General features: G+C 31.5%; 1 protein-coding gene across 2 annotated transcripts; it reads left to right on the top strand.

The window, feature by feature from the left end:
* Positions 1–99: 99 nt before the first annotated feature.
* Positions 100–26,409, top strand: LOC142226411 (short-chain dehydrogenase/reductase family 16C member 6-like). Of its 2 annotated transcripts, none has more exons than XM_075296416.1 (6): positions 100–210; positions 14,738–14,937; positions 20,295–20,448; positions 23,271–23,425; positions 25,631–25,991; positions 26,058–26,409. In XM_075296416.1, the coding sequence occupies exons 2-6, from the start codon at positions 14,912–14,914 to the stop codon at positions 26,313–26,315; spliced, it is 954 nt and encodes a 317-aa protein (XP_075152531.1). In that variant the 5' UTR covers positions 100–210; positions 14,738–14,911; the 3' UTR covers positions 26,316–26,409. The 2 variants fall into 2 exon arrangements, with proteins under 2 accessions (XP_075152531.1, XP_075152530.1); XM_075296415.1 differs by having other exon boundaries at positions 100–271.
* Positions 26,410–26,684: the final 275 nt, after the last annotated feature.

Genomic DNA, 26,684 nt, shown 5'->3' with positions numbered 1-26,684 from the left:
TGTTTGTATTGGTAAACGATGATATCGTCATTCAAAATACATAGCTTTCAGCTTTTTATAGATAGATGCATTCATAAAAATCAGTCAGTGTTTAAAAGCGAAACGATACGGTTGAGTTTTTTTGTTTGCAGGGCAATCTCTAAAGCAACTCGTAGTAATCGTAGTACAAAGTGTTCCTTTGAAGATCGTGGTAAACAATTCGAGTAGACGGTAAACGGCCAAAGTGCAACTAATTCGGTACAGAGGCTAATATTATTAGCCAACGTAAAAGGTAGCTGCAAATGCCACTTGCAACATTAGTTTGTTATTTGCATAATATGCATTAAGTTGCGATGCAACATGTGTTTGAAACCAAATGTAACATGTTGCTGAAAGCAAGGCCTATATTGTAGCCCATATTGTGATCATCTCATAGTTAAAGCATGTGAATTTTGTTGCCGTGTAGTGTGGTTGTTGTTGATTTATGTTTGTGGTACAAATGAAAATGAAAGTGGACTGTGGCACAAAAATACTGTATATTAAAAAATATTCAATTCCGCAATCAGTCGTTGTTTGTTTTGTTGCAGTTGCATTTTATGGAGCATTACATACCGATTATGAATGTTGTCAATGACCTCTATAGTTTATACACAGAAAAAAAGTCCGTAGTTAATTTTAACTTCTTTTTTAATTGCAAAAACATTATTTGTTTGTAGTTAAATTTTATTATTATTTGCGATATTTCTACAGACCAATGAACTAAACGTCGGTATAAAGTTTAATGACCATACACATAAGTTCATTATGAACTAACACAGAAGAAAAATTTCGTATGATTCCAAAAACAGTAAGAAAGGACTACTGTATGATTGAAATGGTCATGATTTGGCGCCAATGATTTTATCTTTAATTTTTGTTAATTGTTTCTTCCATGAGAGGGTGTAATTTCGTGAATTGCAGTTAAATTAAATATTTTTCGACAAATTCAAATTCATTATTATTCATAATTATTTTGTTTTTTAACTTTTTGAAGAGAATTTCGTAGTTTGAAGGAAAAAATTTGAGTTCAAAATTTGCAACATGCCCAGCAAAAAAAATCGTTGCCAAAAAAGTAATGAAAATATTCTTTTTGGATACGGAAGTGGTGCAAAATTGGCACAGAAGCGATGAATTTAACATGAGCTTGTTATAGGACGGATGTCCACCATTTCAACAGTCGTTGAACTGAAGTTGCATCACTTCTTAAGGTGTGATCCCAATTTAGTGTTTTAGATGAGAATTAAGAAATTTTGTAATATTTTGACATATGTAGATTTGCCTTTCAACCTACGCGTTATAGATTGAAAGGGCTTATGGGGGTTTTATATAGAAATGCCTAATTTCACACGTTGATGAACATATGGGCTTTTGAGTTTGGTTTCGTTTGGTAACAAAAAATGAAATCTGATAAACTCAAAATTGAAGCAACAAAAAGAGATCTCTCGGAGAGAATGCTGTTCATATAAGATTGAAAGTAAAACATTATTAAATAAGAAAAATCTGAAAATCAATGTAAATTTAATGGATTATTTATATAAGATAAAAAATATAAATTCGAATCTTAGGACATTTTGAAATTGAATCAAATGTCTGTTGTTAACTCGCTTCAACAACAAATAATTAATTATTAATTTTTTATGATTTATAATGCAATACGCGTGTCTGGAAGGTTTAACATCAAATATTTTCAAAAATTCGCAATTTTTCTAGAAAGGATTTAGCCTTTTTCCAGCAAAATTTTAATAATTTGTACAATTTTATTAATTCTTTATCTGTTTTTAATCTATCTGAAACCAAACAAGTACACTCAGAGAAAGAATATGATCACCTCAAACATGTTTCAAGAGCAAAATGTTATTTTTGTATGGTAACCATGTAACATGTTTGTCACTAAAATTTTATTTTCTCGTCAAATATAACCTGCTTGCCGAAATCAGATACATGATTTCCGAGAAAATAACATGGTTGTGAAAACCATGTTACATGGTCACCACCCAAAAATAACATTTTGCTCTTAAAACATGTTTGAGGTGATCATATTCCTTCTCTGGGTGTATATACGGCCGTAAGTTCGGCCAGGCCGAATCTTATGTACCCTCCACCATGGATTGCGTAGAAACTTCTACTAAAGACTGTCATCCACAATCGAATTACTTGGGTTGCGGTAACACTTGCCGATGGCAAGGTATCTTAAAAAATCCTTAACACCGTCTTCTAAATTGTAAGTTAGTCCATACGGGGGATATATTAAACAAAAAAACAATTTTGACAAAATTTTCTATAGAAATAAAATTTTAACAAAATTTTCTATGGAAATAAAATTTTGACAAAATTTTCTATAGCAATAAAATTTTGACAAAATTATCTATAGACATAAAATTTTGGTAGATTAGTTTTGGCGATATGGACAAATTTTTGTGTGATTGACCATTGGCTATATATAACTATAGACCGATATGGACCAATTTTTGCATGGCTGTTAGCGGCCATATACTAGCGCAATGTACCAAATTTCAATTGGATCGGATGAATTTTGCTCCTCTAATAGGCTCCGGAGGTCAAATCTGGGGATCGGTTTATATGGGGGCTATATATAATTATGGACCGATATGTACCAATTTTTGCATGATTGTTAGATACCATATACTAACACCACGTACCAAATTTTAACCGGATCGGATTAAATTTGCTCTTCCAAGATGCTCCGGAGTTCAAATCTGGGGATCGGCTTATATGGGGTCTATATTAATTATAGACCGATATGAACCTATTTTTGCATAGTTATTAAAGACCATATACTAACACCACGTACCAAATTTCAACCGAATCGGATGAATTTTGCTCCCTTAATAGGCTCCGGAGGTCAAATCTGGGGATCGGTTTATATGGGGGCTATATATAATTATGGACCTATACGGACCAATTTTTGCTTGGTTGTTAGAGACCATATACTGACACTGCATACCAAATTTCAACTGGATCGGATGAATTTTGCTCCTCTAAGAGGCTCCGGAGGTCAAATCTGGGGATCGGTTTATTTGGGGGCTATATATAATTATGGACCGATATGGACCAATTTTTGCATGGTTGTTATAGACCATATTCTAACACCACATACCAAATTTCAACCGGATCGAATGAATTTGCTCCTCCAAGAGGCTTTGCAAGCCAAATCTGGGGATCGGTTCATATGGGGCTATATATAATTATGGACCGATATGGACCAATTTTTGCATGGTTGTTATAGACAAAGATTATAGAAGAGGAAGATGGGAGATTGGCTACTGAACACATCACTGAGCAACCATTTACCACATTAGTTTAATACTCGAACCAAACGCGTATACGACAAGTATTGACATAGCATTAAAATGCACATAAAAAGAAATTAAGAGCACGAAATAAATTTCCATAAAGGGGAAAATGTATTTTTTTTTTGTTGTTGCCTAAAATTTATCATTGTTTCATTAAGAAAATTAAATTTTTCATTTAAAAAATAAAAACTAAAAACAACTAAAAGGTTACAAACATGTATTAAACTAATCTGCTAAATGCAACATTTGGTATGACGCAAGCCAATCTCCCATCTTCCTCTTTTATTATCTTTGGTTATAGACCATATACTAACACCACATACCAAATTTCAACCGAATCGAATGAATTTTGCTCCTCCAAGAGGCTCTGCAAGCCAAATCTTGGGGTCGGTTTATACGGGGGCTAAACGTAAAAGTGGTCCGATATGGCCCATTTGCAATACCATCCGACCTACATCAATAACAACTACTTATGCCAAGTTCCAAGTCGATAGCTTGTTTCGTTCGGAAGTTAGCGTGATTTCAACAGACGGACGGATAGACGGATATGCTCAAATCGACTCAGAATTGCACCACGACCCAGAATATAACATATATACTTTATGGGGAGCAATATTTCGATGTGTTACAAACGGAATGACAAAGTTAATATACGCCCATCCTATGATGGAGGGTATAAAAATTAAATTTCCTATTAAAAATATGGAAAAAGCGAGTTATGTTATGTTATAAAAAATTAACTCAATTGAACTTCCTGTGCAGATAAAATAAAGAACATATTTGAGAGGACATTTTTGAAGTGCTTTAAAGTTGTGCCTTTAGAAGAACTTCCAATTTTTTTTTTTCTGTATGTCTTTAGTGCCTTACGATGTTCAGGATACGCGAAATTGTAGTAAAATTTACATATTTAAAGAAATGATGAACTATTTTGGAAGAAGTGTTTTAGTTCTTTTAACTAACGTACGAAAAAATTATTATAGTAAAGGAAATTTTCTCCAAACGCAATAATTAATTAAAATAAAGTTAAATTTGCTTTAGTGATATAGAGGGTTCACTTTTTTTTTTGAGTGAGCATATCAGCCACACTATGCATACAATGAAAAAAATATTGACCTAATATTAAAGATTACGCAACCTAAATTTTAGGACACGCAATTTTCACATTATTAGGGACAAATTACTTTGAAATAAATAAATATAAATAAAAGAAAATTTGTAATATTTCCTCCATAAAATCTTTTTTCATTAATGTTAGGACACGCATCTTGGAAACTTGCGTCCCTCCGTTAAAATTGAACTAATTAAAATTTTCCTTAAAGTAGAGAAAAACATTTTTGATTTAAAGAAATCGTCTTTAAATTAACTGATAAATTGAAACTTTATATTTCAGATAAAAATGCTTCAAATATAAGCTAAGACTTATTTTGTTAATTGTTTATTTATTTATTTATTATTTTTTTTTTTTTTTGAAATTAAGAAAACATTTTTCATTTCGATGAATATTTATAAATTGGACTTTAAAACTGACATTTACTTGAATAGCTTTATAAAGACATCGCATTCTGTATCCTACTTATTTAGTTATATTGATCCTAAATTTAAATCCCCATCTTCGTTCGGAATCAATACCAAAATCCTTAAGGGGAGGTCAAAATCTTCGGATTCAAGTAAACTTTTTTTGAGTGTAGATTTAAGGCTAGAGAGGTCGCTAAAGAATGTCTTTATTTTAAAGAAGTCACAACTTTGGCTCGGAATCGATACCACAATCCTTAAGGAAAGCTCAAAATCTCTGGTTCCAAGTAATCTGTTTATTTGAGTGTACCATCTAAGTGGAGCATACAAAGTTCCACTAAAGACTGTCATACACAATCGAAATACTTGGGTTGTGGTTACATTTGCCGATGGTACACCCAGAAAATAGTGCCTTCGAAACTAAAGGAAAAAATTTTCATCAATATAGTTTATCCATTTTATTTCCATTAAGGTAATTTTTTGTGAAAAAATAATAAAATTTACTCGTTTCAGTAAAAAAAATCCTAAACTGTAAGCAGTTAGGAATAGTTCATTAACTAGAATAAGGCATAGAATTTTACTCATACTATTTTCTTCGCTGGGTATAAGAATTTACTACTGAAAAAGAAAATTTTATTCACCGATAACAAAGCATTCGTAAAAATAAACAAAAACCGAACTAAAACCAAGTTTCCTCAAAATTAGTAAAATTTCTTATAAAATGATAATTGCGACTTCCTTTATAATAGAAAGTTTTTCATACATACGAACAACACTTGGCATAGAAAAATATTTTAGTTCATTCGTACTAAGAAGTATGCAATCCTTTCAAAACTTAAGGAAACACACTTGTTAGAATATAGGAAATTTTCCTAAATTTCTATTGTTTACCTGTAATCGATACCTGTCATCGTAATCGATGTGTTTGCGCGTGGGTGTAATCGATATATTTGCGCGTCGGTTGTTTTTTAGTTGGAATCGCGTTGTTTTGGTATACGGAGAGATTGTTAAAAATATAATATGGTAAAATAATATAATAAATAACAAATAAAATATATAAAATATTTGTTATTTTAAATTAGTGAGAAAAATTTTCGTTTTTTTAAATAAATCTATCAATGTTCGTGATAGTGTATAAAGAAAGAAAACACCAACAGAATAACAACCCTTTCATTTGTCTTCATTTTGGAATCTTCAATTATCAGGTAATATTCAGTGACGCTAACCTTTTGCAACAAAAATGTTTTATGATTTTTTATATTTGTAGGTATTGAAATTGTAAAAGGAGGACAGAATCGTTAGGCAGCAACTTATTAAAAGTGAAAAGTACAAGAAGAAGAAAAAGTGCGTTTTACAGTTGATAATATCACACGGAAATTGGAAATAGTGGAATAATAAACTAATATTTCAAAGAGATTCGATGCTGTTGATTCTTAATAAATATATTCAATATATTAATAAAACATGTCTTTTATTGAAGATAAAATTGCTTGTAGAAATAAATAAAATTGTATTTAAAAACGAAGGTAAGCAGTTCTAATTGTGAAGTAAAAGTTTTACCACAAATGTGTAAGATTTGTCGAAATGAATGAAAAAATTTCAATAAAATCATTCCATATATGAATTCAAATTAGTTAAATTTTTTCATTCTGTTGTATAGTGGTATATAAATATAGGAAAATGTTAACTAATATATGGAATGCATTATTCCTAATTTCTACGAAAATCACATCGTTCAAACAAATAAAAATGTCTTTGGCGCTATACGAAGTTCAACTTTCTTCACAATGAGTTCATTTTAACTTAAAGAAGGGGTCACTTTTTTCTGGGTGTAAGGTATCTTAAAACTTTTTATGATTGTCTTTTGAATTGTATGTTAGGCCATATAGAGTCTATGTTAGATAAAAACCCGATTAAATACCTCGCACTCTCACCAAATTTCAATCGGATCGCATGAAATTTGCTCCTCTACATTATAAAGGAAGTCGCAATTATCATTTTATAAGAAATTTTACTAATTTTGAGGAAACTTGGTTTTAGTTTGGTTTTTGTTTATTTTTACGAATGCTTTGTTATCGGTGAATAAAATTTTCTTTTTCAGTAGTAAATTCTTATACCCAGCGAAGAAAATAGTATGAGTAAAATTCCATGCCTTATTCTAGTTAATGAACTATTCCTAACTGCTTACAGTTTAGGATTTTTTTACTGAAACGAGTAAATTTTATTATTTTTCACAAAAATTTACCTTAATGGAAATAAAATGGATAAACTATATTGATGAAAAATTTTTCCTTTAGTTTCGAAGGCACTTTTTTCTGGGTGTAGGACGTTGAGGAAATAAAATATGTTCCAAATGTCAAACATATCGGATGAAATTTGCTCTTCTAGCAAAACCATTCAAGCCGATAGCTTGTCTCATTCGCACGTAAAAAAAGTCCATATTTAGGCCAATGCTAAATTTAACTTATTTCCATTGCAAAAACAAATTATTTGTTTGTAGATAAATTTTATTTATTTATATGACTAATTTTATTTACTTTAATCACGTTAAATAAAATTATATTGAACAAAAAAATATATATTAAATTAAATTTAATTAAACTTCATAAATTCTTTCTCAAGAATTATTCTTATAAAGTATTTACAACATTTTGTAAAACAGTGTTATTACTCAATGATTATGCCATGTCTGCCTCTAACAATATGACGTAGTCGCGCCCCATGCTCGCTCTACCCAATATTATCGTACGCTTATACAGGTCCCCTTGACCGGCAAAAACCAGCAAGAAAGCATGTTACCAGTATTAGCAAATAAAAACAACACAAACTTACATATGACAACGAAGAGGCCTACGACAAACGAAAGTGCAAGTATTTTTTGTTTGTTGCAATGATATCTGCCATTTCCTCTTGCCATTTACAATTACCATAGGGATGCCGTAGTCAAATGGGAATATAATTAGCCCACGAAGGGAGCCACCGTGGTGCAATGGTTAGCATGCCCGCCTTGCATACACAAGATCGTGGGTTCGATTCCTTTAGTTTAATACTCGAACCAAACGCGTATACGACAAGTATTGACATAGCATTAAAATGCAAATAAAAAGAAATTAAGAGCACGAAATAAATTTCCATAAAGGGGAAAATTTAATTTTTTTGTTGTTGCCTAAAATGTAACATTGTTTCATTAAGAAATTTAATTTTTTCATTTAAAAAATAAAAACGAAAAACAACTAAAAGATTACAAACATGTATTAAACTAATCTGGTAAATGCAACATTTGGTATGACGCAAGCCAATCTCCCATCTTCCTCAAATCTATAATCTTTGGATTATCCCACCTCAGTAATGCTGGTGACATTTCTGAGGGGTTCAAAGCTTCTCTAAGTGGTTTCACTGGAATGTGGAACGCCGTTCGGACTCGGCTATTGAGCTTAACATGGAGCTTAACATGGAATCGGGCAGCACTCAGTGATAAGAGAGAAGTTCACCACTGTGGTATCACAATGGACTGAATAGTCTAAGTGAGCCTGATACATCGGGCTGCCACATAACCTAACCTAACCTAACCTAACCTAGCCCACGAATTCAATGAATTAAATCAGAATTCCTTTTTGGATATAAAAGATTTTGATAAGTACACAGAAGTAAAAAATACTTTCCTCATGGCCGAAATTCTCCTTTGTCATAGGAGAGTAAACGAGAACTTATGAGATGTGTTGAAACTTTTGTCTCCAATTGTATTTAGTTGCTATAAAAGAAAATTAATTACAGTCAAAAGAAACTTTTGGTTGTCTAAATTTCCTACGTCAGAAAAGAAAAGCCTATTACTTCCCTGGTATTTAGTCTCATGACATAATAATACATTTAGTCTCACGACATAATAATATCACCAAAATATTTCCAATTAAAATTTTAATTGAATTGTAAATAATTAAATTCCAATTTAATTGGTTCAACAAATTTTTAATTAATCACAATAATTCATTTTATCTATTAATGTTTTAATGGGAACAATTAATTTTTTTATTGGCTTTGGTGATTGATACTATAATTTCTGTGACTGAAAACATTTCAATTAAAAATTAATTGGTTCAATTAATTTCATGATTGAAAGCAAACAATATTTTTTCTGTGTACACAGAAGGCACGTAGGCAAATGGGAATATAATTAGCCCACGAATTCAAGGAATTAAATCAGAATTCCTTTTTGGATATGAAAGACTTTGATAAGTACACACAAGTAAAAAATACTTTCCTCATGGACGAAATTCCCCTTTGTCATAGGAGAGTAAACGATAATCTATGGGAAGTGTTGAAACTTTTGTCTCCAATTGTATTTAGTTGCTATAAAAGAAAATTAATTATTAATTATATTAATTATATTTTTTATTAATTATATTTTTTTCTGTGTACACAGAAGAAAATTTAACGGAAATATTTCCAATAAAAAGATGTTTTAAGCTGAAAAATTTTTCAATTAAAAAATTATTTGATACAATTAACATTTTAATCAAACTCGGAAGACTTAGTAAGTTTAAACAAGTACACAGTCTCACATAAGTTTACATACCCTTGAGGTTTTTACCTTATAACTAAACATGTTTCTTGTTGTTGTTTATAATCCAGACTAAAAACATCTTCTTGAAAATTGACAAATACTTTGTTTTTCAAATTAATTTACAAAATCTAATGCATATATATGCATATTTCATTATATTTTAATAATTAATGAAAATACAATTTCTTAAATCGTATGTAAACTTGTGTAAGACTGTGTATATACGTCCGTAAGTTCGGCCAGGCCGAATCTTATGTACTCTCCACCATGGATTGCGTAGAAACTTCTACTAAAGACTGTCATCCCCAATCGAATTACTTGGGTTGCGGTAACACTTCCCGATGGCAAGGTATCTTAAAACTTCCTTAACACCGTCATCTAAATTGTAAGTTAGTCCACACGAGGGATATATTAAACAAAAAACTAAAGGCCGATTAAATACGTATATAATTCAGTTCGACAAAATTTTCTATAGAAATAAAATGTTGACAACATTTTCTATGGAAATAAAATTTTGACAAATTTTTCTATAAAAATAAAATTTTGACAAAATTTTCTATAGAAATAAAATTTTTACAAAATTTTCTATAGAAATAAAATTTTGACAAAATTTTCTATAGAAATAAAATGTTAACTAAATTTTCTATAGTAATAAAATTTTGACAAAATTTTTTATAGAAATAAAATTTTGACAAAATTTTCTATAGAAATAAAATTTTGATACAATTTTCTATAGAAATAAAATTTTAACAAAATTTTCTATAACAATAACATTTTGATAAAATTGTCTATAGAAATAAAATTTTGACAACATTTTCTTTAGAAATAAAATTTTTATAAAATTTTCTATAGAAATAAAATTTTGATAAAATTTTCTATAGAAATAAAATTTTGATAAAATTTGCTATAGAAATAAAATTTTGATAAAATTTTCTATAGAAATACAATTTTGATAAAATTTTCTATAGAAATAAAATTATGACAAAATTTTCTAAAGAAATAAAATGTTGACAAAATTTTTTATAGAAATAAAATTTTGACAAAATTTTCTATAGAAATAAAATTTCGGTAGATTATTTTTAGCGATATGGGCAAATTTTTGTGTGATTGGCCATTGGCTATATATAACTATAAACCGATATGGACCAATTTTTTGCATGGCTGTTAGCGGCCATATACTAGCGCAATGTACCAAATTTCAACCGAATCGACCGATGAATTTTGCTCCTCCCACAGGTTCCGGAGGTCAAATCTGGCGAACGATTTATATGGGAGCTATATATAATTTAGGACCGATATGGACCAATATTTGCATGGTTGTTAGAGACCTTATACTGACACCACGTACCAAATTTCAACTGGATCGGATGAATTTTGCTCCTCCAAGAGGCTCCGGAGGTCAAATCTGGGGAACGATTTATATGGGGGCTATATATAATTAAGGACCGATATGGACCAATTTTTGCATGGTTATTATAGACCATATTCTAACACCACAACCAAATTTCAACCGGATCGGATGAATTTTGCTCCTCCAAGAGGCTCCGGAGGTCAAATCTGGGGATCGGTTTATATGGGGGCTATACGTAAAAGTGGACCGATATGTCCCATTTGCAATACCATCCGACCTATATCAATAACAACTACTTGTGCCAAGTTTCAAGTCGATAGCTTGTTTCGTTCGGAAGTTAGCGTGATTTTAACAGAGGGACGGACGGACGGACATGTTTAGATCGACTCAGAATTTCACCACGACCCAGAATGGGGTCTTAGAGCAACATTTCGATGTGTTACAAACGGAATGACAATGTTAATATACCCCCCATCCTATGGTGGAGGGTATAATTAATAGGATTAAATAATTTCTTAATTGAATCATAATTTTTTTTTATGTGTTTAGGATAAGGTCGGTTTTAAAAAAATCGAACTATTTTCTAAAACCGGTTGATAGTGTATTTTTAGAATAATAACCTACATGGCCGGTACAGCCTGTTTTCTCGAAAAACGCAAAAAAAATGTAATTTGGAAATGAGTGTCTAATTTTATCGAAAAAGATGGACACATTTTTTTTATTTAATTGGAAGTTGTTTTATTGTGGTTTATCAATATAACCGGTTCTAAATTCCCACATCTGTTGTTAAATTGGTAATATTACATTCAGATTACAAAAACCAAAACGAGATTTTTGGGACCTTGAAAATACCGGCTCTACCGGTCCAAAGAAAATGGAATTTTCACTAAAACATTTCACTAAAACAAGTTAAACAAATATTAACCGGTCCATCGGATTTGATCATTCCAAAAAAATGTTTGGGGTGAAAATATTCCTCCTCTGGTTGTACGCGTTCCCAGTAAAAAAGAGCTGAATCCCCAACTTGTGATCCGGAAGTAGTGCAAATTTGGATCATCTCCAATGGATTTTACATGGGCTTACCATAGTGCGGAAGTACTTCGTTTTCGAATCCTTTTTACGCCCTGAAAACAAATTGTCTCTGCAATATGTTATATACTACCAAACATATTCTGCTTCAAGCATATATATTTTTAGAATTTGTGCAAACAAAAATTGTTTGTACTGTGCAAACATATTCTATGTTTCACCCTAAGCATATCCTTCTTAAGGCTCCGAATACACAATTTAATGTGCAACTTAAATAATGTTTAGATTGATGTTTATGAATTCAAGCTCATTTATCAACATAAAAAATATGTCTCTCAAGCAGAGCACCATTCTTATTTAATTTTCTCACTGTGTTACGTTGATGTCTTTCGTTGATGGATGTTGGATAGCATCTTTATCTTTTTTATACCCTCCACCATAGGATGGGGGTATATTAACTTTGTCATTCCGCTTGTAACACATCGAAATATTGCTCTAAGATCCCATAAAGTATATATATTCTGGGTCGTGGTTAAATTCTGAGTCGATCTAAGCATGTCCGTCCGTCCGTCCGTCCGTCTGTTGAAATCACGCTAACTTCCGAACGAAACAAGCTATAGACTTGAAACTTGGCACAAGTAGTTGTTATTGATGTACAAACTACTCAGACAATAACTTAAGATTCAGCACTAGCATATCAAATAGAGACCTACTTTCCTCTAATAAACCTGTACCAAAACAGTACTGGTGGCTAATGAATTAAAATTTATATAAAATTAATTTAATTTATATTAATTAAAATTAATATAAAATTTTAAATCCTTTGCTTTTAAACTTCTGACTTAACCTTTAAAAATAAATCTAAACGTGATGTTTTTTGCAATTACTTTTCATTACAAAAAATTTGCAATAGATTTACTAACATGAAAGAATAAAACTAATATCATAAATTTTCAAATAAAAATTTCAACAATAATTATTGTACTCGAGAGCCCGACTAGGGGACTAAGTATTAAGAGACTAAATATTATATACTATTGTTTATTGTAGTTATATATTATATAGTTAATTTTGAATAAACACGACAAAAAAAAAAAAAAAAAGGATCCTCAGATTTGGCTTGTGGAGCCTCTAACAGAAGCATATTTCATCCGATCCGGCTGAAACTTGGTACATGGTGTTGGTATATGGTCTCTAACAACCATGCAAAAATTGGTCCACATCGGTCCATAATTATATATAGCCCCCATATAAACCGATCCCCAGATTTGGCTTGTGGAGCCTCTAACAGAAACAAATTTCATCAGATCCGTCTGAAATTTGGTACATAATGTTGGTATATGGTCTCTAACAACCATGCAAAAATTGGTCCACATCGGTCCATAATTATATATAGCCCCCATATAAACCGATCCCCAGATTTGGCTTGTGGAGCCTCTAACAGAAGCATATTTCATCCGATCCGGCTGAAATTTGGTACATGATGTTGGTATATGGTCTCTAACAACCATGCAAAAATTGGTCCACATCGGTCCATAATTATATATATCCCTCATATAAACCGATCCCCAGATTTGGCTTGTGGAGCCTCAAAGAGAAGCAAATTTCATCCGATCCGGCTGAAATTTGGTACGTGGTGTTAGTGTATGATTTCCAACAACCATGCAAAAATTAGTCCACATCGGTCCATAATTATATATAGCCCCCATATAAAACGTTCTCCAGATTTGACCTCCGGATCCTCTTGGAGGAACAAAATTCATCCGATCCGGTTCAAATTTGGAACTTAGTGTTAGTATATGACCGCTAACAACCATACCAAAATTGGTCCATATCGGTCTATAGTTATATATAGCCGATCTCCAATCACACAAAAATTGGTCCAAATCGGTTCATAATCATGATTGCCACTCGAGTCAAAAATAATTTACCAAAATTTTATTTCAATAGAAAATTTTGTCAACATTTTATTTCTACAGAAAATTTTGTCAAAATTTTATTTCTATAGTAAATTTTGTTAAAATTTTATTCGGTTCATAATCAAATTTTCATCATTGTCAAAATTTTATTTCTATAGAAAATTTTGTCAAAATTTTATTTCTATAGAAAATTTTGTTAAAATTTTATTTCTATAGAAAATTTTGTTAAAATTTTATTTCTATAGAAAATTTTGTTAAAATTTCATTTCTATAGAAAATTTTGTCAAAATTTTATGTCTATAAAAAATGTTGTCAAACTGAATTATATACGTATTTGATCGATCTTTTTTGATTAAATATAACCACGTATGGACTTACATACAATTTAGAGGACGGTGGTAGGAGGTTTTAAGATACCTTGCCATCGGCAAGCGTTACCGCAACTTAAGTAATTCGATTGTGGATGGCAGTGTTTAGAAGAAGTTTCTACGCAATCCATGGTGGAGGGTACATAAGCTTCGGCCTGGCCGAACTTAGGACCGTACATACTTGTTCTCTATTCTCTCTTACACTATCTAACGTTTCTAAACATATATGTGTTTATACGAAAATTCTCATTAATTCTCATTAATATATGATGTCCCAAACATAAAATGTTCTAACATATTAACATACATGTTCCAAACATGTTATACTAGTATAGTTGCAGTTAAAAATAATGTGCTACAAATTTGAGTGGCAAAACATATAATTTTTACACCGAAACATACGAAAACCAGTCCTTTTCGTCCGTGTATAGCTTTAGAAGTGCCTTGGAAGTTTATTTGAATGATGAAATTACAAAAAGAGATAAATTTTATCAAAACTGGAAAGATTTTCTGGAAATTCTTTAAAAAAGAGAATAGGAATGAAAGATAGTTAATACCATAATGACATCCCTATGCACAACGTGTTTGACTAGGCCATTGCAACAACGATTTTGTTTTTTATTTCTTTTTTTTTGCATTTTCCCCATTTTCCAAATACATTACAGAGGAAACAGTGCTGTGCTTTTTGTGGCAATATTTCAGTTGTTCGTGTCCGTCTAGCGGAAGAGATTGGATTGGAAGGAAGCTTTACAAGTTAAATAGAAAACAAAAGAAAATTTATCACAGAAATTCATTTTGGATTAAAAATTTCATCGTTATCTCCAAGGAATTTTTGAAAGATGACCAACGAAGATATTATGTCAAGGTATGTATCACAAAATAACAAAAAAATGAATATTAAAAATGTTCAGTTATATTTAAGCCCAGTTTGTTTATTCATAATCAATGGCCTAAAGGTCCAATTCCCAATGAGGTGTGAAATGTTTTTATTTTGATGCCTTATCAATATTTATCGATTAATAAAAATAATTTTCATAATTGATTATTAGAAATAATTAGGTGGTTTTCCACTAATACTTGTTTGTCTTTGCAATTACTAAAGTTGCTGTGACGTCGTTAAAATTGTTAGATAAACGAGTTTTAAGGGTTTACAGTCTAAGAAAAAATTACCGCTTTTGATTTCTCACATTTTTTTTTTGGTTAGGCGTGAGTGAGCCAGAGCAAGACTCTGTGGTATCATTTATTTTAAAAGGAATGCATACCCAGCAAAAAAAGCGTCCCCAAAAAGTTGTGCAAATGTTCTTTTTGGATTCGGAAGTGGTACAAAATTGGCGCAAAAGCGATGAGTTTAACATGGGCTTGTCTTAGGACGAATTTCCACTATTTCAAAAGCCGTTGCACTCAATTTGCAGTGCAAAAAATGAGAATTTTTGAATATTTTGTCAAATAAATAATTTTTATAATTTTGTATGATTTTTAATGCATTATAACGCTTGTCTGAAACATTTGGCCTTGAATATTTTCAAAAATTCGAAATTTGTTTACAATAGAATTAGCATTTTTTGGATTTAAATAATTTATATCATTTTAATAATTATTACTCTTTTGTTTAACCTATTTGAAACAAAAAAGTTAAAATTACCCATTCAAAATATGAAAAAAGCGAGTTATAAAAAATTTAATTAAAATAACTGCCTGCACGCAAAAAAATAATTCTTTCCTCCCAAACGTAATTTTAGACAAACAAAGTTCGTTTCTCATTTGCTTTTCGCTGTAAGGAAGTGTATTTGGAAGAAAAGTATATACTTTTTGTGATAAACGTTTACTCTTTTCCAGGATGTAAAAACAATTTCATAAAGACTAGCTCAAAAAAAGCATTGTTTTCTTGCTAATTGCATTGTCCCTCACATCTTTCTCACATCCACGAGGATTTTTAGTTCCTAACACCTTTTCCTGTAATACCAACAATGTAGGAGAAATTATACGATTTTATAAATTTTTAAAATTTTTTTTACCTTTCGCCTGTACGGAGAATCGAACCGCGGACCATGCACTTTGTAAGCCAACACACTAACCACTGAGCTATGTACCTGTTATGGTCATCAATAGATAAATATCCATATAAGTTATATTTATATAGCATAGCTTGCGGCGCCCACGAACCGAATAAACAAAGTTTATTTAACAGAAACAAACATTTAGTTTGGCACCGTGGAGCAGTGGTTACTACGTCCGACTTGCATGCCAAAGGTCATGGGTTCCATCCCTGCTTCGACCAAAGTTTTTTTTTTTTGCTTTTGTTTTTTTTTTTTTTTTATATATTCCAGATATGTTCGGAAGATTCCGAAAAATGTTCAACATTACATTGTACTATATTAAATTTTGAACTGTAAAATGTGTCTTATTAAAGACCTAAAGTCCGAAAAGAACAGTGTTTGATATAAACGAAATGGACTGTGTTGTTGTTTCAAAAATAAGTTTTTTTATTGAAAAAATAAAAATTTTGTAACAAACGAATTTTTTTGGTGATAAAAGTTTGAAATTTTCGAAGCAATTCAAAAAACTCTAACAAAAGAAAAACCTTTTCGGTACACGTTTTCCAAACGTTTTTTTTCTTTGCGTGTGTGTAGTTCAAATAAAGAACACCTTTGGGAGGACATTTTCGGAAAAGCTTTTAGAGTTGTGGCTTTAGAACAACTTAATTTTTTTGCTTGGTATGTATGGGCATACGTTGAATGCGAAGATGTAAAATTTTCCTTTTCAATCGCACTTCAAAAATTGTAAAAAGTTAAAAAGTCGATTTTGAAAAAAAAAAACAAAAAATAGACTTTTTCATACCTAAAAAAGTCCACAATTGTAAAAGAAGACTTTTCCAAAAAAAAAAAAAAAAACTTCTACTCTAGAAAAAAAACCAAAATGCAGAAATGCCGACTTTTTGATTCTGATTACAATGCCTAATCAATTATGTTAACTTCTTATTGAACTCAAAGAAATGTTCAAAATTGCAAAAATGTCTTTAGCGCCATACGAAGCTCACGAAATGTCAAATTTTTTGGAAATTCTGAACTGTATTGTGGGAAAGACGAATTTAGGAAATCCTTGTGCTCCATTTGTGTATAAAATTTTGCCCTTTTTATACCCTCCACCATAGGATGGGGGGTATATTAACTTTGTCATTCCGTTTGTAACACATCGAAATATTGCTCTAAGACCCCATAAAGTATATATATTCTGGGTCGTGGTGAAATTCTGAGTCGATCTGAGCATGTCCGTCCGTCTGTTGAAATCACGCTAACTTCCGAACGAAATGAGCTATCGACTTGAAACTTGGCACAAGTAGTTGTTATTGATGTAGGTCGGATGGTATTGGGGGTCCATATAAACGGACCCCCAAATTTGGCTTGCGAGGCCTCTAAGAGAAGCAAATATCATCCGATCCGGCTGAAATTTGGTACATGGTGTTAGTATATGGTCTCTAACAACCATGCAAAAATTGGTCCACATCGGTCCATTATTATATATAGCTCCCACATAAACCGATCCCCCGATTTGGCTTGCGAGGCCTCAAAGAGAAGCAAATTTCATCCGATCCGGCTGAAATTTGGTACGTGGTGTTAGTATATGGTCTCTAACAACCATGCAAAAATTGGTCCACATCGGTCCATAATTATATATAGCCCCCATATAAACCGATCACCATATTTGACCTCCGGAGCCTCTTGGAAGACCAAAATTCATCTGATTCAGTTGAAATTTGGTACGTGGTGTTAATATATGGACTCAAACTCTAATGCAAAAATTGGTCGGTATCGGTCCATAATTATATATAGGCCCCATATAAACCGATCCCCAGATTTGACCTCCAGAGCCCCTTGGAAGAGCAAAATTCTTCCGATTCGGTTGAAATTTGGTACGTGATGTTAGTATATGGTATCCAACAACCATGCAGGAATTGGTTCCTATCAGCGCATTATTATATATAGCTCCCATATAAACCGATCCCCAGATTTGACCTCCGGTGTCTTTGGAGAAGCAAAATTCATCCGATCTGCTTGAAATTTGGTACGTGGTGATCGTATATGATATTTAACAACCATGCCAAAAGTGGTCCATATCAGTCCATAATCATATATAGCCCCATATAAACCGATACCGAGATTTGGGTTTGGAGCCTCTTGGAGGAGCAAATTTCATCCGAGTGAGTTGAAATTTGGTACATTGTGCTAGTATATGGTCGTTAACAACCATGCGAAACTAGGTCCACATCGGTCTATAGTTATATATATCCCTCAGATAAATCGATTTCCAATCACACAAAAATGGCCCCCATATAAGCGACCCCCATATTTCAATTCTGGCTCTCTACGTACCGTGCAAAAAGTCCATATCGATTCGTAATTATTTGTAGACGTAACTATACATAACTTTTTTGTCTAATATATACCACGAATGGACTAACTCACAATTTAGAAAACGATGTTAAGAAGTTTTAAGTTTTAAGATACCACAACCCAAGTAATTCGATTGTGGATGACAGTCTTTCGTAGAAGTTTCTACGCAATCCATGGTGGAGGGTACATAAGATTCGGCCTGGCCGAACTTACGGCCGTATATACTTAGGTTAGGTTAGGTTATGTGGCAGCCCGATGTATCAGGCTCACTTAGACTATTCAGTCCATTGTGATACCACAGTGGTGAACTTCTCTCTTATCACTGAGTGCTGCCCGATTCCATGTTAAGCTCAATGACAAGGGACCTCCTTTTTATAGCCGAGTCCGAACGGCGTTCCACATTCCAGTGAAACCACTTAGAGAAGCTTTGAAACCCTCAGAAATGTCACCAGCATTACTGAGGTGGGATAATCCACCGCTGAAAAACTTTTTTTTGGTGTTCGGTCGTAGCAGGAATCGAACCCACGACCTTGTGTATGCAAGGCGGGCATGCTAACCATTGCACCACGGTGGCTCCCCGTATATACTTGTTTTAGTTCATTTGAGTAACGTACGAAAAACTTTCTCAAATCATAATAATTCTTAAAATGTTCTTAAATTGGTTCCTAGAGGTAAAATGTAACAATATAATTTTTTATAGCACTCAAATTTAATTTCATTTCTACTTTAACCCTTTCCATATAAGGGGTCTAAAGAGTCATTATATATCATACGTTGCCTTAATTATCTTACATGAGATCTAGATAATTTCGTAAATTGTGTATATGAATATGAGCCTATGAATGAATAATGAATTGTTTATAATGCAAATGTGTTAATTGTTTATTGGTTAAACTACTTAACAAAATAAATAGTTACGCATACTTGCGTAACTATTTATGGAACGAGAACTTTGTTGATTGTTTAAATTGAATGCAAATCTGTACACCCAAAGAAATTTGTTAGTAGGGACAGCAGAAAAGTCTGCTGAAACAGCAAAAAGTCTGCTGAAAAAGTGACAGCAGTCACTGTTTGTTGAAATAGCAAACATTTTCTGCTATTTTTTAAGTTCGATTACACTAAAACATGTTTTATTTTGGCTAAAACAAATAAAAATGTCAACATAGGAGCTATCCTAACATAATTAAAACAATATTTTAAGAATATCTATAGTATTTCACCAAAAATCTGAATATTTATCGAATTGAGGCATAACAGCAAACAAAATGTTTGCTGATGGTATTTTGGAGCTTGTAAGTATATTACAGGGCAAAAATATACCAAAAACTACTTTTGCTTCTTAACTATGCTTTGGGGAAAAATGTATAACCTAAATATTTTATAAATTGTTGTTCATTAGGCCCTGAAGTACAAAAATATAACAGCAGATATCGACTGCTGTTTTTAGCAGACTTTTTTCTATGAGTGTAGGCAAATGCCTAAAAGATTTGCCAATTTGAAAATTAGTAAGTTCGATTTTCACTGTGAAATAAAAAAAAATAGTTGAGAAAAAAGGCTAAGGTATTCTTGGCGGCAAATGGGATAGAGTTGCCATTGATTTCTAATGTTTTTAACACGCCGCTAGGCCTTGTTATTACTTGACTAAGTTCCATTTTTTAACTTCGGATCAAATAATAAAATATTTCGTCGGTTTATTCTATTGTAAAAGTGGGTACCGTGTTCGGGGTTTCCACAATTAGAATATATATATTTCAATATATATTTCAATAAAAGGTTTTTCCTCTAACATATAATGTAACGAATACAAATGGTTTTGTTATTTTTTTTTCAGTACCAATCCTGTTGCCAAGCGAATATTTGATATTATTCAGGATATATTTGACTTGTTGGTTCTTCTCATACAAATCATATTGGATATATTTAAGACTACGATTGATAAGATTTTCCCCAAGGAATTGAAAGATGTTAGTGGAGAAATTGTACTGGTATGTATATAATTTACCTGTATCTGTATACAATTACGATAAATGGATGACGTCTCTATGAAAAAAGACAAACAACGACAGTAGAATAAGCTGATTGGATAAATAAAAATCAGCTGGACACGTATAAGGTGGAATTAGAAGCCAGGTGATTATACTTTTTTTATTGAATCAGCATTCTTCCTTTCAACAGCACAAGAGTGCTATGCAGATTACAGATCTGTACTCTGCACACATAACATACATAGAAGAGAAAGATGTTTTTGTTTTATTGATTCTACCTTATAAGTGTACCCTGGGTTTTAGTCCAAACCAAAGATAATATACCTAGGAAGATGGGAAATTGGCATGCGTTACACCAAATGTTGCATTGACGGTGCTAGTTCCACACATGTTTGTAATTTTGTAATTTTGTTGTTTTGTTTTTTTTTTTTGTTATTTGTGTTTCGCTATTTTTTAATTGAAAAACTTAATTTTCTTAATGAAACAATGTTAAATTGTAGGCAACAACAAAAAAATTACATTTTACCGTTTATGGAAATGTATTTCCTGCACTTAATTTCTTTATACCCTAAACCACATAGTGGTCAGGGTATAATAAGTTTGATCGGCCAAAAAATGTGCCTACCAGAAATATTGATTTTAGACCCTATAAAATATATACCGATCGACTCAGAATCACCTCCTGAGTCGATCTAGTGCTTGGTGTCCGTCCGTCCGTCCGTCTGTCCATGTATTTGTTGTTCACAGGATTCCGGTCGCAATTATCAACCGATTTTGATGAAATTTGGTACAGGGAGTTTTTTGGGCACAAGGACGAACGCTATTGAATTTGGAAGAAATCGGATCAAATTTAGATATAGCTCCCATATATATGTATCGCCCGATTTCGACAAATGGGGTCACTTTGCGCTTTTTTTCTAACGGATCGTCACCAAATTTGTCAAAAGCTAATCTTTTCCATCGTCTTTCAAGTCTACAAAATTTCATCCAAATCGGTTCAGATTTAGATATAGCTCTCATATATATGTATCGCCGATTTTTCTAAATTTGGCCATAAAACCCTTATTTATCAACCGATCTTAATCAAATTTGGCTAAATGTAGTCTTCTATAGCACTAACTATATGTGCAAAAAATCATCGAAATCGGTTCAGATTTAGATATAGCTGTCATATATATGTATAGCCCGATTTTCCCAAATTTGGCCATAGAACCCTTATTTATTAACCGATCTTACTAAAAGTTGGCTAGATCCAGTCCTCTATAGTACTAACTATATGTGCAAAATTTCATCGAAATCGGTTCAGATGTAGATATAGCTCCCATATATGTATCACCCGATTTTGAAAAATTCGCCCCTAATAACCTTATGTTTGACCATACAGGCCTCATTTCTTAACTGATCTTACTCAAATCTTGCACAAGGTAACCTTTTGTGGTATTAATCAAACCCGCAAAATATTATGCAAATTGGTTCAGATTTAGATATAGCTTCCATATATATGCATCGCTCGATTTTCCCAAATTTGGCCATAGTACTCTTATTTATTAACCAATGTTACTCAAATTTCAAATTTTGATGTACTAGCCGATCGTACTTATACGTACTTGTAGCTCTTACATAAGAATATTGCTCGATTTTTACAAATTTGTATTTATTACCCACATTAATTTAACGATTTTCTCTTTTTTAATAATGGGCTCAATATTAGTGGCATACTAACTCCGTAGGCGCAATATCAACACAGCCAGTGTTGCTAGAAGTAGGGGAAATTCCCTATATGTAGGGTTTTTCTAATATTTAGCGTCTTGTAGGGACGTAGGGCCACAATGTAGGACATTTTCACTCAACACAATTTGTAATAATTTTTACATTTTGGTGGCTCTAGAGGAGGAAATTAGAAGCCGGCAAGGCTTGATCTTTAACAATGTGTGGTAAACTTTATTCCTGTAGAAAATTTTGTCAACATTTTATTTCTATAGAACATTTTGTCAAAATTGTATTTCTATAGAAATTTTTTTCAAAATATTATTTCTATAAAAAAATTTTTCAAAATTTTATTTCTGTGGAATTTTGTCTCAAAATTTTATTTCTATAGAAAAATTTCTCACAAAAATTTGTTTATAGAAACTTTTTCCAAAATTTTATTTTTATAAAGATTTAACAAAAAAGATTACTAATTTGGGTAGAATTCTACCAACTGTGGCAACCGTGGTCGAAATACAAATTTATATTCTAAGTTATATACGTTGCATATTCATGTTTTAAGATAATAAAGTACTTAGAATCATTTTTGTTTTGCAAAATTTTTTAAATTTAACGAAAAATATAGTAGGGAAAATTGTTTGGGAATGTATAGGAAAGTAGGGAACTTTTTTTGTCCTTGTAGGGTAAACCGAACATTTTCCGTGGCAACATTGACTATGAGCTATAGTCAGATTGACACAAAGCACCCATAGACATGTACCCCTTAATTTTCTTAAATATGCAACTGCGGTTTATCTCCCAGACCTATATGTTACCCCACAAATGCTTATGATTACTAATTCTGTAATGGTGGTTTAGGGTATGATATAGTCGGCCCCGCCCGGCTTTCTACTTTACTTACTTGTTTTATTTTCATTTTAATGCTATGTCAATACTTTTCGTATATGTACGTGTTTGGTTCGATAAACGAAATGTATGGGCCTAGCACGGTAAATGGTTTGATGTGCTCTGCAGCCAATTTCCAATCTTCTTCTCTCTATTACTTTTGGTCCAAACGAAGTCGGACATTTTTTCGAAGTAATTTTATTATAAATTTTTTTTTGATGTTCTTATAGATTACCGGAGCTGGACATGGCATTGGTCGTGAATTAACTTTACAGTACATTGCTCATCACAGTACAGTGATTTGTGTCGACATCAATGAGAAAAATACTGCAGAGACAGTAAGAAAGGCCAAAAATTTAAACAAAGGAGTAGTACACAGTTACATGTAAGTTATGAGAGATGACAGAAAATGTCACACTAATATAGGAAGCAAACCAATTTTGTAGATATCTGAGATAGCGATAAACAAAATTCGAATATCGAATAAAAGACTTTTTGTCAGACAGATAGAAGTTAACTGTGTCTAATTGCAAATTCGTCGAAATCGACATGAGATGAAATGTGCTCATGTTGTGATGAAAATTCGTCAAAAATCGAAAGTTGCGATGTCAAAAGTAGACTTGTAAAGTTTTTCAAATTGTCCACTTTATAAAAATTTTCGACTTTTGCCAAAATAGTTAAAACAGCGCGACAGTCGGCTTTTCCAAGTTTTGACAAAATCAAAACGTTTTATAGTGGAATTTTTCGTCTTCATTCAATCCCATCAATGTCTAATACTATGTTCACAATATGACCGCAAATCTACTCAAAGTCGATTTCGACTGAAATCTCGATTGCTTACAGTACATTTACAATAAAGAAATATCAGCTGTCTCGTAGTAGATTTCTAAAAAATCTCTTTCAAAATTCACTACAATACACACTATAGAGTCGCTTTTAGTAACCCTTACAAAAAAAGATTTCGTGCCTAATCCTAGCACTAAGATCACGTTTTTTCAAAAGAATTACAATTTTGACAAAGTTTTCTCTGGAAGTAAAATTTTGACAATGTTTTCTATAGTAATAAAATTTTGACAAAATTTTCTATGGAAATAAAATTTTGACAAAATTTTCTCTGGAAATAAAATTTTGAAAAAATTTTCTATAGAAATAAATTTTTGACAAAATTTTTTATAGAAATAAAATTTTGACAAAATATTCTATAGAAATAAAACTTTGATAAAATTTTCTATAGAAGCAAATAAAATTTAATTTTGACAAAATTTTCTATAGAAATAAAGTTTTGACAAATTTTTCTATAGAAATAAAATTTTGACAAAATTTTTTATAGAAATAAAGTTTTGGCAAAATTTTCTATAGAAATAAAATTTTAACAAAATTTTCTATAGAAAAAACATTTTGACAAAACTTTCTATACAAATAAAATGCTGACTGAATTGTCTGTAGAAATAAAATTTTGACAAAATTTTCTATAGAAACCACGTTTTGACAAAACTTTCTACACAAATAAACTTTTTTATGTTTTTTTTATTAAATTTTCTATAGAAATAAAGTTTTGACAAAAATTTCTATAGAAACAAAGTTTTGACAAATTTTTCTACAGAAATACAATTTTGACAAAATTTTCTGTAGAAATAAAGTTTTGACAAAATTTTCTATAGAAATAAAATTTTGACAAAATTTTCTATAGAAATAAAGTTTTGACAAAATTTTCCATAGAAATAAAGTTTTGACAAAATTTTTTATAGAAATAAAATGTTTACAAAATGTTCTATAGAAATAAACTTTTGACAAAATTTTCTATAGAAATAAAGTTTTGACAAATTTTTCTACAGAAATACAATTTTGACAAAATTTTCTGTAGAAATAAAGTTTTGACAAAATTTTCTATAGAAATAAAATTTTGACAAAATTTTCTATAGAAATAAAGTTTTGACAAAATTTTCCATAGAAATAAAGTTTTGACAAAATTTTTTATAGAAATAAAATGTTTACAAAATGTTCTATAGAAATAAACTTTTGACAAAATTTTCTATAGAAATAAAGTTTTGACAAAATTTTCTATAGAAATGAAATTTTGACAAAATTTTCTATAGAAATAAAATTTTCACAAAAATTTCTATAGAAATAAAATTTTGACAAAATTTTATAAAGTAATACAATTTTTACACAATTTTCTATGAAAATAAAATTTTGACAAAATCTTCAATGGAAATAAAATTTTAACAAAATTTTCTTTGGAAATAAAATATAGAAATAAAATTTTGCAAATATTTTTTTTATTTTTTTCGGTAAAATTTTCCTTAAATTTTAGTAGATTATTTTTGGCTCCAGTGGCAACCGTGTTTGGATACTGCGATAAATGCTGATATCCGTTTTTTTGCAGAAACGAACTTAGTACTAAGCATTAATGTGCATGTAGTATAAGATTTCTCGTAACTTGCCTTGTAAAAATGAACGCGAAATGATTTTAATGAGCCTGAGTCTTACGCGAGCTTGCCTATAACCAAGCTCCTCACAGACTTGGTAGATAAACCCATCACTTTGTTTATTTTATTTCTAATCCCATTTCCATGGCCTTCATCCACAGCTGTGACGTGACGAACCGCCAAGCCGTACTAGAACTGGCATCCAAAATCAAACAAGATATAGGCCCAATTTCCATTTTAGTTAATAATGCTGGAATTATGCCCACCAAACCATTTGAGAATCAATCAGAGGAAGACATTCGTAGAACATTTGACATTAATGTGTTTGCTCACTTTTGGACATTGGAAGCATTTTTGCCACGCATGAAAGAACAAAATCGAGGACACATTGTGGCCTTATCATCGATGACCGGTATGGTGGGTATGCCAAATTTAGTACCATACTCAGGAACAAAATTTGCTGTACGAGGTATAATGGAAGCTCTTCACCTGGAATTACATGAAGGGCCCTATAAAAATTTGGTAAGTGTTAATGGATTATTTTAGAAGCGAATTAATTGTGAGATTTTTGTTGTTGTTCTTGGTTAGATTAAATTCACCACCATCTATCCATATGCTGTGGATACTGGTCTATGTGGTAGTCTCAAATCTCGATTCCCCTCATTGTTGGCCATGTTGGATCCCAAATATGTGGCTTCAAAAATTATTGAAGCTCAACGTTCGGATGTCGTGAATCTATCGCTACCACCCTATATGCAACACATGAACAATTGGGCACGTCTAATGCCATACCGATGTAGCACTCTATTGTTCGATTACATGAACTGTGGTATTGGCAGTAAATAATAGGATAGCGATTTCATTTAATTAAGTTATTTTGGGCGTATGATTTAAGTAATAATAATAAAATGTGTTTTTTACAAAGGGAAATTGAAAACAATATCTGGTTATTTTTTTAAAATACTTTGAAAACTTAAGTAGAGCGCATAATTTCAATCACGACCCATTTTTGTCGGCGCCGGCTTGATGGCTAAACCGATATAAATTTGTCTATTCGGCGGCCGACAATTATCCATTATAAAAACAAGTTGAAGTTATCCGAATGGTAAGGAGATTAGTTGTACAAACAATCTTATAATCAAATTTAAAAAAATCATTAAAAATTTTTATGGTAAAATTTTTGGCAAATTATTATAGCAACAAACATCAATTCCA

This window comes from Haematobia irritans, chromosome 2 (genome assembly GCF_050003625.1).
Source record: "Haematobia irritans isolate KBUSLIRL chromosome 2, ASM5000362v1, whole genome shotgun sequence".
NCBI lineage: Eukaryota > Metazoa > Arthropoda > Insecta > Diptera > Muscidae > Haematobia > Haematobia irritans.
Note: the sequence above shows the minus strand (reverse complement) of the source record. Positions and strands in the feature narration are given on the sequence as shown.